General features: G+C 38.1%; 1 protein-coding gene and 5 long non-coding RNA genes across 6 annotated transcripts in view; all 6 read right to left on the bottom strand.

The window, feature by feature from the left end:
• The window catches only part of LOC113109348 (myb-like protein U), a 972,647-nt gene that overhangs the window by 934,735 nt on the left and 24,943 nt on the right, over window positions 1–12,969 (bottom strand). Inside the window, exons 27-33 of the mRNA XM_026272968.1 lie at window positions 12,134–12,288; window positions 8,009–8,130; window positions 7,851–7,912; window positions 6,543–6,701; window positions 6,286–6,440; window positions 3,134–3,255; window positions 42–103 (exon numbers count right to left, since the gene is read on the bottom strand). Coding sequence (XP_026128753.1) covers window positions 42–103; window positions 3,134–3,255; window positions 6,286–6,440; window positions 6,543–6,701; window positions 7,851–7,912; window positions 8,009–8,130; window positions 12,134–12,288 — 837 coding nt within the window. The remainder of the gene's footprint in view (window positions 1–41; window positions 104–3,133; window positions 3,256–6,285; window positions 6,441–6,542; window positions 6,702–7,850; window positions 7,913–8,008; window positions 8,131–12,133; window positions 12,289–12,969) is intronic.
• Window positions 2,509–3,037, bottom strand: LOC113110131 (uncharacterized). Its single transcript, XR_003293078.1, has 3 exons — window positions 2,981–3,037; window positions 2,650–2,808; window positions 2,509–2,548 (listed from the first exon to the last, which is right to left on the bottom strand). It is a non-coding gene; the product is annotated as an uncharacterized LOC113110131 (long non-coding RNA).
• On the bottom strand, window positions 3,461–4,974 carry LOC113110137 (uncharacterized). Its single transcript, XR_003293079.1, has 3 exons — window positions 4,927–4,974; window positions 3,621–3,779; window positions 3,461–3,518 (listed from the first exon to the last, which is right to left on the bottom strand). It is a non-coding gene; the product is annotated as an uncharacterized LOC113110137 (long non-coding RNA).
• Window positions 5,407–6,069, bottom strand: LOC113110103 (uncharacterized). The gene is made up of 3 exons (XR_003293059.1): window positions 5,897–6,069; window positions 5,566–5,724; window positions 5,407–5,464 (listed from the first exon to the last, which is right to left on the bottom strand). It is a non-coding gene; the product is annotated as an uncharacterized LOC113110103 (long non-coding RNA).
• On the bottom strand, window positions 10,302–10,784 carry LOC113110192 (uncharacterized). The gene is made up of 3 exons (XR_003293098.1): window positions 10,775–10,784; window positions 10,444–10,602; window positions 10,302–10,341 (listed from the first exon to the last, which is right to left on the bottom strand). It is a non-coding gene; the product is annotated as an uncharacterized LOC113110192 (long non-coding RNA).
• On the bottom strand, window positions 11,255–11,898 carry LOC113110182 (uncharacterized). Its single transcript, XR_003293092.1, has 3 exons — window positions 11,745–11,898; window positions 11,414–11,572; window positions 11,255–11,312 (listed from the first exon to the last, which is right to left on the bottom strand). It is a non-coding gene; the product is annotated as an uncharacterized LOC113110182 (long non-coding RNA).

The following is a 12,969-nucleotide window of genomic DNA, read 5'->3' on the forward strand; positions in this document are numbered from 1 at the left end:
TTGAGACAAAGTGAAGATTGCAATGTCCATCTGCATCTTACGTGAAGTTGGATGTCTTGGGTTGTAAAGTTGGACTGCCAGGTTCATTCAGAAGAGTGTTCAGCTGAAAGAGAAAAATCAAACCATTCATCAGTTTGAAGACCGACATTGGAACTAAGCCTTTACATACTCTTCATTTTGTAGTTTACCTCATTATTGATGGCATCTTGCACTTGCTGGTAGGTGTCACCTCTTAGATCAGGGTCTTCCGGGATGATGATATTAACCAGGTTAAATGTAAAGACCACAGCATAGGAGGTTTCTGAGATTTCTGTTTGGAAGGAAATGGTAGTTTGTAGATTTGTCAGAAGCTTGTAATACATCATTGTTGATATGTACATTGTATAACTTAATCTTATTTGAAAGTGAAGAGAATATTTTGACACTTACTCTCATAGGTGACATTCACCACCTTTACCAATTCATTGAGCTCTGATTCTCTAGAATTACGGAGAGTATTGATAGCACGAGGACCAGAGATTCACTGGGCACTGGAGATGAGGAGTTGAACACCAGCTTGCTTGTGACCACTGCTGAACCAGATCTGTGAAATATACCACATTTTGTTTAATGTACATCAAAGTTTTGCAATAACATTCTTTCTTTAATTATTTTTTGTTCTCAAAAAAGCAAATACAACACTTACATGAGGTTTGAAGGAGTCAAGAAGAAACAAATGTTGTTTTCTGGAAAACACTGTAGTAGTGGTTGGTTGACGTAGCTCATTGAGGAAGCTGACTGGTTGTATGACATCTCCATCCTGGAAGCTGTATTCCATCTGTCCAACAATCTGGTTTGAAGTGATCCTGCAGAACCAAACAAAATGTGTTGTTAAAGGACTTCCATCCATATTGAAACATAATTCATGGAAATTGCACAGCCGACACTACTTCTTACTACACTACTAAATGATTTAGATTAATTTAATAAGCTAAAATATATGGAGACAAAGTGAAGTTTGCAATGTCCATTTGCATCTTACGTGAAGTTGGCGGTCTTGGGTTGTAAAGTTGGACTGCCAGGTTCATTCAGAAGAGTGTTCAGCTGAACGGGGAAAATCAAACAATTAATAAGCTTCTGGAGAATACTGGCATTGGACCTAAGACATATTATACTGTTTATTTTTTTTTTTAAGTTTACCGCATTATTGATGGTATCTTGCACTTGCTGGGTGGTTTTGGCCTCTAGACACAGGGTCCTCTGGCATGCTGATGTTAATCAAGTTGAAAGTAAAGACCACAGCAATAGGAAGTTTCTGAGATTTCTGTTTGGAAGGAAATGGTAGTTTGAGGATTTGTCAAAAAGCCCATTATACATCATTGTATAACTTAATCACATTTCAAATCTTTTGGAGGGAAAATTATGACACTTACTCTCATAGGTGACATTCAGCACCTTCACCGATTCATTGAGCTGTGACTCTCTGGAATGACGGAGAGTATTGATAGCACTGAGGACCAGAGATTCACTGGGGGCACTGGAGATGAGGAGTTGAACACAGCTTGCTTGGTGGACCACTGCTGAACCAGATCTGTAAATATAAACCACTTTTGTTAATGTACATCCAGTTTTTTCTATTGAAATGATGCTTGTAAATTATGATTTCGCGTCAAAATAGAAAACCAAAATTTACATGAGGTTGGGAGTAGTAACAGAAAACACTGGCTGGTTGTTTCTGGAATAAACTGTTTGTAGTGGTTGGTTGAGACGTATGCCTCATTGAGGAAGCTGACTGGTTGTATGCATCGTCCATCCTGGAAGCTGTATTCCATCTTGCCATCAATCTGGTTTTGAAGTGATCCTGCAGAACAAACAAAATGTGTTGTTAAAGACTTCCATCCATATTGAAACATAATTCATGGAAATTGCACAGCTGACACTACTTCTACTACTACTAAATGATTTGGATTAATTTAATAAGCTAAAATATATGGAGACAAAGTGAAGATTTGAATGTCCATTTGCATCTTACGTGAAGTTGGCGGTCTTGGGTTGTAAAGTTGGACTGCCAGGTTCATTCAGAAGAGTGTTCAGCTGAACGGGGAAAATCAAACAATTAATAAGCTTCTGGAGAAGACTGGCATTGAACCTAAGACGTATTATACTGTTTATTTTTAAGTTTACCGCATTATTGATGGTATCTTGCACTTGCTGGGTGGTTTTGCCTCTAGACACAGGGTCCTCTGGCATGCTGATCTTAATCACGTTGAAAGTAAAGACCACAGCATAAGAAGTTTCTGAGATTTCTGTTTGGAAGGAAATGGTAGTTTGAGGATTTGTCAAAAGCCCATTATACATCATTGTATAACTTAACCACATTTCAAATCTTTTGGAGGGAAAATTCTGACACTTACTCTCATAGGTGACATTCAGCACCTTCACCGATTCATTGAGCTGTGACTCTCTGGAATGACGGAGAGTATTGATAGCACTGAGGACCAGAGATTCACTGGGCACTGGAGATGAGGAGTTGAACACCAGCTTGCTTGTGACCACTGCTGAACCAGATCTGTAAATATAACCACTTTTGTTAATGTACATCAATTTTTTCTATTGAAATGATGACTTGTACATTCATGATTTCGCTCAAAATAGAAAACCAAATTTTACATGAGGTTGGGAGTAGTAACAGAAACACTCGCTGTTGTTTCTGGAAAAACTGTTGTAGTGGATGGTTGACGTAGCTCATTGAGGAAGCTGACTGGTTGTATGACATCTCCATCCTGGAAGCTGTATTCCATCTTGCCATCAATCTGGTTTGAAGTGATCCTGCAGAACAAACAAAATGTGTTGTTAAAGGACTTCCATCCATATTGAATCATAATTCATGGAAATTGCACAGCTGACACTACTTCTACTACTACTAAATGATTTGGATTAATTTAATAAGCTAAAATATATGGAGACAAAGTGAAGTTTGCAATGTCCATTTGCATCTTACGTGAAGTTGGCGGTCTTGGGTTGTAAAGTTGGACTGCCAGGTTCATTCAGAAGAGTGTTCAGCTGAACGGGGAAAATCAAACAATTAATAAGCTTCTGGAGAAGACTGGCATTGAACCTAAGACGTATTATACTGTTTGTTTTTTAATTTTACCGCATTATTGATGGTATCTTGCACTTGCTGGGTGGTATTGCCTCTAGACACAGGGTCCTCTGGCATGCTGATGTTAATCACGTTGAAAGTAAAGACCACAGCATAGGAAGTTTCTGAGATTTCTGTTTGGAAGGAAATGGTAGTTTGAGGATTTGTCAAAAGCCCATTATACATCATTGTATAACTTAATCACATTTCAAATCTTTTGGAGGGAAAATTATGACACTTACTCTCATAGGTGACATTCAGCACCTTCACCGATTCATTGAGCTGTGACTCTCTGGAATGACGGAGAGTATTGATAGCACTGAGGACCAGAGATTCACTGGGCACTGGAGATGAGGAGTTGAACACCAGCTTGCTTGTGACCACTGCTGAACCAGATCTGTAAATATAACCACTTTTGTTTAATGTACATCAATTTTTTCTATTGAAATGATGACTTGTACATTTATGATTTCGCTCAAAATAGAAAACCAAATTTTACATGAGGTTGGGAGTAGTAACAGAAACACTGGCTGTTGTTTCTGGAAAAACTGTTGTAGTGGATGGTTGACGTAGCTCATTGAGGAAGCTGACTGGTTGTATGACATCTCCATCCTGGAAGCTGTATTCCATCTTGCCATCAATCTGGTTTGAAGTGATCCTGCAGAACAAACAAAATGTGTTGTTAAAGGACTTCCATCCATATTGAAACATAATTCATGGAAATTGCACAGCCGACACTACTTCTACTACTACTAAATGATTTGGATTAATTTAATAAGCTAAAATATATGGAGACAAAGTGAAGATTGAAATGTCCATTTGCATCTTACGTGAAGTTGGCGGTCTTGGGTTGTAAAGATGGACTGCCAGGTTCATTCAAAAGAGTGTTCAGCTGAAGGGGGAAAATCAAACCATTAATAAGCTTCTGGAGAAGACTGGCATTGAACCTAAGACTTATTATACTGTTTATTTATTTTTTTAGGTTTACCGCATTATTGATGGTATCTTGCACTTGCTGGGTGGTTTTGCCTCTAGACACAGGGTCCTCTGGCATGCTGATGTTAATCACGTTGAAAGTAAAGACCACAGCATAGGAAGTTTCTGAGATTTCTGTTTGGAAGGAAATGGTAGTTTGAGGATTTGTCAAAAGCCCATTATACATCATTGTATAACTTAATCACATTTCAAATCTTTTGAAGGGAAAATTATTACACTTACTCTCATAGGTGACATTCAGCACCTTCAACGATTCATTGAGCTGTGACTCTCTGGATTGACGGAGAGTATTGATAGCACTGAGGACCAGAGATTCACTGGGCACTGGAGATAAGGAGTTAAACACCAGCTTGCTTGTGACCATTGCTGAACCAGATCTGTAAATATAACCACATTTGTTTAATATACATCAAAGATTTGCAATAACATTCTTTCTTTAATTATTTTATTGTTCTCAAAAAAGCAATACAACACTTACATGAGGTTTGAAGCAGTCACAGAGAAACCAAATGTTGTTTCTGGAAACACTGTAGTAGTGGTTGGTTGACGTAGCTCATTGAGGAAGCTGACTGGTTGTATGACATCTCCATCCTGGAAGCTGTATTCCATCTGTCCAACAATCTGGTTTGAAGTGATCCTGCAAAACAAACAAAATGTGTTGTTAAAGGACTTCCATCCATATTGAAACATAATTCATGGAAATTGCACAGCCGACACTACTTCTACTACTACTAAATGATTTGGATTAATTTAATAAGCTAAAATATATGGAGACAAAGTGAAGATTGAAATGTCCATTTGCATCTTACGTGAAGTTGGCGGTCTTGGGTTGTAAAGTTGGACTGCCAGGTTCATTCAGAAGAGTGTTCAGCTGAACGGGGAAAATCAAACAATTAATAAGCTTCTGGAGAAGACTGGCATTGAACCTAAGACATATTATACTGTTTATTTTTTAAGTTTACCGCATTATTGATGGTATCTTGCACTTGCTGGGTGGTTTTGCCTCTAGACAGAGGGTCCTCTGGCATGCTGATGTTAATCACGTTGAAAGTAAAGACCACAGCATAGGAAGTTTCTGAGATTTCTGTTTGGAAGGAAATGGTAGTTTGAGGATTTGTCAAAAGCCCATTATACATCATTGTATAACTTAATCACATTTCAAATCTTTTGGAGGGAAAATTATGACACTTACTCTCATAGGTGACATTCAGCACCTTCACCGATTCATTGAGCTGTGACTCTCTGGAATGACGGAGAGTATTGATAGCACTGAGGACCAGAGATTCACTGGGCACTGGAGATGAGGAGTTGAACACCAGCTTGCTTGTGACCACTGCTGAACCAGATCTGTAAATATAACCACATTTGTTTAATGTACATCAAAGTTTTGCAATAACATTCTTTCTTTAATTATTTTATTGTTCTCAAAAAAGCAATACAACATTTACATGAGGTTTGAAGGAGTCACAGAGAAACCAAATGTTGTTTCTGGAAACACTGTAGTAGTGGTTGGTTGACGTAGCTCATTGAGGAAGCTGACTGGTTGTATGACATCTCCATCCTGGAAGCTGTATTCCATCTGTCCAACAATCTGGTTTGAAGTGATCCTGCAGAACAAACAAAATGTGTTGTTAAAGGACTTCCATCCATATTGAAACATAATTCATGGAAATTGCACAGCCGACACTACTTCTACTACTACTAAATTATTTAGATTAATTTAATAAGCTAAAATATATGGAGACAAAGTGAAGTTTGCAATGTCCATTTGCATCTTACGTGAAGTTGGCGGTCTTGGGTTGTAAAGTTGGACTGCCAGGTTCATTCAGAAGAGTGTTCAGCTGAAGGGGGTAAATCAAACCATTAATAAGCTTCTGGAGAAGACTGGCATTGAACCTAAGACATATTATACTGTTTATTTTTTTTTTTAAAGTTTACCGCATTATTGATGGTATCTTGCACTTGCTGGGTGGTTTTGCCTCTAGACACAGGGTCCTCTGGCATGCTGATGTTAATCACGTTGAAAGTAAAGACCACAGCATAGGAAGTTTCTGAGATTTCTGTTTGGAAGGAAATGATAGTTTGAGGATTTGTCAAAAGCCCATTATACATCATTGTATAACTTAATCACATTTCAAATCTTTTGGAGGGAAAATTATGACACTTACTCTCATAGGTGACATTCAGCACCTTCACCGATTCATTGAGCTGTGACTCTCTGGAATGAAGGAGAGTATTGATAGCACTGAGGACCAGAGATTCACTGGGCACTGGAGATGAGGAGTTGAACACCAGCTTGCTTGTGACCACTGCTGAACCAGATCTGTAAATATAACCACTTTTGTTTAATGTACATCCATTTTTTCTATTGAAATGATGACTTGCACATTTATGATTTCTCTCAAAATAGAAAACCAAATTTTACATGAGGTTGGGAGTAGTAACAGAAACACTGGCTGTTGTTTCTGGAAACACTGTTGTTGTGGTTGGTTGACGTAGCTCATTGAGGAAGCTGACTGGTTGTATGACATCTCCATCCTGGAAGCTGTATTCCATCCTGCCATTAATCTGGTTTGAAGTGCTCCTGCAGAACAAACAAAATGTGTTGTTAAAGGACTTCAATCCATATTGAAACATAATTCATGGAAATTTCACAGCTGACACTACTTCTACTACTACTAAATTATTTGTATTAATGTAATTAGCTAAAATATATTGAGACAAAGTGAAGATTGCAATGTCCATCTGCATCTTACGTGAAGTTGGATGTCTTGGGTTGTAAAGTTGGACTGCCAGGTTCATTCAGAAGAGTGTTCAGCTGAAAGAGAAAAATCAAACCATTCATCAGTTTGAAGACCGACATTGGAACTAAGCCTTTACATACTCTTCATTTTTGTAGTTTACCTCATTATTGATGGCATCTTGCACTTGCTGGTAGGTGTCACCTCTTAGATCAGGGTCTTCCGGGATGATGATATTAACCAGGTTAAATGTAAAGACCACAGCATAGGAGGTTTCTGAGATTTCTGTTTGGAAGGAAATGGTAGTTTGTAGATTTGTCAGAAGCTTGTAATACATCATTGTATTATATGTACATTGTATAACTTAATCTTATTTGAAAGTGAAGAGAATATTTTGACACTTACTCTCATAGGTGACATTCACCACCTTTACCAATTCATTGAGCTCTGATTCTCTAGAATTACGGAGAGTATTGATAGCACTGAGGACCAGAGATTCACTGGGCACTGGAGATGAGGAGTTGAACACCAGCTTGCTTGTGACCACTGCTGAACCAGATCTGTAAATATAACCACATTTGTTTAATGTACATCAAAGTTTTGCAATAACATTCTTTCTTTAATTATTTTATTGTTCTCAAAAAAGCAATACAACACTTACATGAGGTTTGAAGGAGTCACAGAGAAACCAAATGTTGTTTCTGGAAACACTGTAGTAGTGGTTGGTTGACGTAGCTCATTGAGGAAGCTGACTGGTTGTATGACATCTCCATCCTGGAAGCTGTATTCCATCTGTCCAACAATCTGGTTTGAAGTGATCCTGCAGAACAAACAAAATGTGTTGTTAAAGGACTTCCATCCATATTGAAACATAATTCATGGAAATTGCACAGCCGACACTACTTCTACTACTACTAAATGATTTAGATTAATTTAATAAGCTAAAATATATGGAGACAAAGTGAAGTTTGCAATGTCCATTTGCATCTTACGTGAAGTTGGCGGTCTTGGGTTGTAAAGTTGGACTGCCAGGTTCATTCAGAAGAGTGTTCAGCTGAACGGGGAAAATCAAACAATTAATAAGCTTCTGGAGAATACTGGCATTGGACCTAAGACATATTATACTGTTTTTTTTTTTTTTTAAGTTTACCGCATTATTGATGGTATCTTGCACTTGCTGGGTGGTTTTGCCTCTAGACACAGGGTCCTCTGGCATGCTGATGTTAATCAAGTTGAAAGTAAAGACCACAGCATAGGAAGTTTCTGAGATTTCTGTTTGGAAGGAAATGGTAGTTTGAGGATTTGTCAAAAGCCCATTATACATCATTGTATAACTTAATCACATTTCAAATCTTTTGGAGGGAAAATTATGACACTTACTCTCATAGGTGACATTCAGCACCTTCACCGATTCATTGAGCTGTGACTCTCTGGAATGACGGAGAGTATTGATAGCACTGAGGACCAGAGATTCACTGGGCACTGGAGATGAGGAGTTGAACACCAGCTTGCTTGTGACCACTGCTGAACCAGATCTGTAAATATAACCACTTTTGTTTAATGTACATCCATTTTTTCTATTGAAATGATGACTTGCACATTTATGATTTCTCTCAAAATAGAAAACCAAATTTTACATGAGGTTGGGAGTAGTAACAGAAACACTGGCTGTTGTTTCTGGAAACACTGTTGTTGTGGTTGGTTGACGTAGCTCATTGAGGAAGCTGACTGGTTGTATGACATCTCCATCCTGGAAGCTGTATTCCATCCTGCCATTAATCTGGTTTGAAGTGCTCCTGCAGAACAAACAAAATGTGTTGTTAAAGGACTTCAATCCATATTGAAACATAATTCATGGAAATTTCACAGCTGACACTACTTCTACTACTACTAAATTATTTGTATTAATGTAATTAGCTAAAATATATTGAGACAAAGTGAAGATTGCAATGTCCATCTGCATCTTACGTGAAGTTGGATGTCTTGGGTTGTAAAGTTGGACTGCCAGGTTCATTCAGAAGAGTGTTCAGCTGAAAGAGAAAAATCAAACCATTCATCAGTTTGAAGACCGACATTGGAACTAAGCCTTTACATACTCTTCATTTTTGTAGTTTACCTCATTATTGATGGCATCTTGCACTTGCTGGTAGGTGTCACCTCTTAGATCAGGGTCTTCCGGGATGAGGATATTAACCAGGTTAAATGTAAAGACCACAGCATAGGAGGTTTCTGAGATTTCTGTTTGGAAGGAAATGGTAGTTTGTAGATTTGTCAGAAGCTTGTAATACATCATTGTATTATATGTACATTGTATAACTTAATCTTATTTGAAAGTGAAGAGAATATTTTGACACTTACTCTCATAGGTGACATTCACCACCTTTACCAATTCATTGAGCTCTGATTCTCTAGAATTACGGAGAGTATTGATAGCACTGAGGACCAGAGATTCACTGGGCACTGGAGATGAGGAGTTGAACACCAGCTTGCTTGTGACCACTGCTGAACCAGATCTGTAAATATAACCACATTTGTTTAATGTACATCAAAGTTTTGCAATAACATTCTTTCTTTAATTATTTTATTGTTCTCAAAAAAGCAATACAACACTTACATGAGGTTTGAAGGAGTCACAGAGAAACCAAATGTTGTTTCTGGAAACACTGTAGTAGTGGTTGGTTGACGTAGCTCATTGAGGAAGCTGACTGGTTGTATGACATCTCCATCCTGGAAGCTGTATTCCATCTGTCCAACAATCTGGTTTGAAGTGATCCTGCAGAACAAACAAAATGTGTTGTTAAAGGACTTCCATCCATATTGAAACATAATTCATGGAAATTGCACAGCCGACACTACTTCTACTACTACTAAATGATTTAGATTAATTTAATAAGCTAAAATATATGGAGACAAAGTGAAGTTTGCAATGTCCATTTGCATCTTACGTGAAGTTGGCGGTCTTGGGTTGTAAAGTTGGACTGCCAGGTTCATTCAGAAGAGTGTTCAGCTGAACGGGGAAAATCAAACAATTAATAAGCTTCTGGAGAATACTGGCATTGGACCTAAGACATATTATACTGTTTATTTTTTAAGTTTACCGCATTATTGATGGTATCTTGCACTTGCTGGGTGGTTTTGCCTCTAGACACAGGGTCCTCTGGCATGCTGATGTTAATCACGTTGAAAGTAAAGACCACAGCATAGGAAGTTTCTGAGATTTCTGTTTGGAAGGAAATGGTAGTTTGAGGATTTGTCAAAAGCCCATTATACATCATTGTATAACTTAATCACATTTCAAATCTTTTGGAGGGAAAATTATGACACTTACTCTCATAGGTGACATTCAGCACCTTCACCGATTCATTGAGCTGTGACTCTCTGGAATGACGGAGAGTATTGATAGCACTGAGGACCAGAGATTCACTGGGCACTGGAGATGAGGAGTTGAACACCAGCTTGCTTGTGACCACTGCTGAACCAGATCTGTAAATATAACCACTTTTGTTTAATGTACATCCATTTTTTCTATTGAAATGATGACTTGTACATTCATGATTTCGCTCAAAATAGAAAACCAAATTTTACATGAGGTTGGGAGTAGTAACAGAAACACTCGCTGTTGTTTCTGGAAAAACTGTTGTAGTGGATGGTTGACGTAGCTCATTGAGGAAGCTGACTGGTTGTATGACATCTCCATCCTGGAAGCTGTATTCCATCTTGCCATCAATCTGGTTTGAAGTGATCCTGCAGAACAAACAAAATGTGTTGTTAAAGGACTTCCATCCATATTGAATCATAATTCATGGAAATTGCACAGCCGACACTACTTCTACTACTACTAAATGATTTGGATTAATTTAATAAGCTAAAATATATGGAGACAAAGTGAAGTTTGCAATGTCCATTTGCATCTTACGTGAAGTTGGCGGTCTTGGGTTGTAAAGTTGGACTGCCAGGTTCATTCAGAAGAGTGTTCAGCTGAACGGGGAAAATCAAACAATTAATAAGCTTCTGGAGAAGACTGGCATTGAACCTAAGACGTATTATACTGTTTGTTTTTTAATTTTACCGCATTATTGATGGTATCTTGCACTTGCTGGGTGGTATTGCCTCTAGACACAGGGTCCTCTGGCATGCTGATGTTAATCACGTTGAAAGTAAAGACCACAGCATAGGAAGTTTCTGAGATTTCTGTTTGGAAGGAAATGGTAGTTTGAGGATTTGTCAAAAGCCCATTATACATCATTGTATAACTTAATCACATTTCAAATCTTTTGGAGGGAAAATTATGACACTTACTCTCATAGGTGACATTCAGCACCTTCACCGATTCATTGAGCTGTGACTCTCTGGAATGACGGAGAGTATTGATAGCACTGAGGACCAGAGATTCACTGGGCACTGGAGATGAGGAGTTGAACACCAGCTTGCTTGTGACCACTGCTGAACCAGATCTGTAAATATAACCACATTTGTTTAATGTACATCAAAGTTTTGCAATAACATTCTTTCTTTAATTATTTTATTGTTCTCAAAAAAGCAATACAACATTTACATGAGGTTTGAAGGAGTCACAGAGAAACCAAATGTTGTTTCTGGAAACACTGTAGTAGTGGTTGGTTGACGTAGCTCATTGAGGAAGCTGACTGGTTGTATGACATCTCCATCCTGGAAACTGTATTCCATCTGTCCAACAATCTGGTTTGAAGTGATCCTGCAGAACAAACAAAATGTGTTGTTAAAGGACTTCCATCCATATTGAAACATAATTCATGGAAATTGCACAGCCGACACTACTTCTACTACTACTAAATTATTTAGATTAATTTAATAAGCTAAAATATATGGAGACAAAGTGAAGTTTGCAATGTCCATTTGCATCTTACGTGAAGTTGGCGGTCTTGGGTTGTAAAGTTGGACTGCCAGGTTCATTCAGAAGAGTGTTCAGCTGAAGGGGGTAAATCAAACCATTAATAAGCTTCTGGAGAAGACTGGCATTGAACCTAAGACATATTATACTGTTTATTTTATTTTTTTAAGTTTACCGCATTATTGATGGTATCTTGCACTTGCTGGGTGGTTTTGCCTCTAGACACAGGGTCCTCTGGCATGCTGATGTTAATCACGTTGAAAGTAAAGACCACAGCATAGGAAGTTTCTGAGATTTCTGTTTGGAAGGAAATGATAGTTTGAGGATTTGTCAAAAGCCCATTATACATCATTGTATAACTTAATCACATTTCAAATCTTTTGGAGGGAAAATTATGACACTTACTCTCATAGGTGACATTCAGCACCTTCACCGATTCATTGAGCTGTGACTCTCTGGAATGAAGGAGAGTATTGATAGCACTGAGGACCAGAGATTCACTGGGCACTGGAGATGAGGAGTTGAACACCAGCTTGCTTGTGACCACTGCTGAACCAGATCTGTAAATATAACCACTTTTGTTTAATGTACATCCATTTTTTCTATTGAAATGATGACTTGCACATTTATGATTTCTCTCAAAATAGAAAACCAAATTTTACATGAGGTTGGGAGTAGTAACAGAAACACTGGCTGTTTTTTCTGGAAACACTGTTGTTGTGGTTGGTTGACGTAGCTCATTGAGGAAGCTGACTGGTTGTATGACATCTCCATCCTGGAAGCTGTATTCCATCCTGCCATTAATCTGGTTTGAAGTGCTCCTGCAGAACAAACAAAATGTGTTGTTAAAGGACTTCAATCCATATTGAAACATAATTCATGGAAATTTCACAGCTGACACTACTTCTACTACTACTAAATTATTTGTATTAATGTAATTAGCTAAAATATATTGAGACAAAGTGAAGATTGCAATGTCCATCTGCATCTTACGTGAAGTTGGATGTCTTGGGTTGTAAAGTTGGACTGCCAGGTTCATTCAGAAGAGTGTTCAGCTGAAAGAGAAAAATCAAACCATTCATCAGTTTGAAGACCGACATTGGAACTAAGCCTTTACATACTCTTCATTTTTGTAGTTTACCTCATTATTGATGGCATCTTGCACTTGCTGGTAGGTGTCACCTCTTAGATCAGGGTCTTCCGGGATGATGATATTAACCAGGTTAAATGTAAAGACCACA

Source organism: Carassius auratus, chromosome 1, assembly GCF_003368295.1.
Source record: "Carassius auratus strain Wakin chromosome 1, ASM336829v1, whole genome shotgun sequence".
NCBI lineage: Eukaryota > Metazoa > Chordata > Actinopteri > Cypriniformes > Cyprinidae > Carassius > Carassius auratus.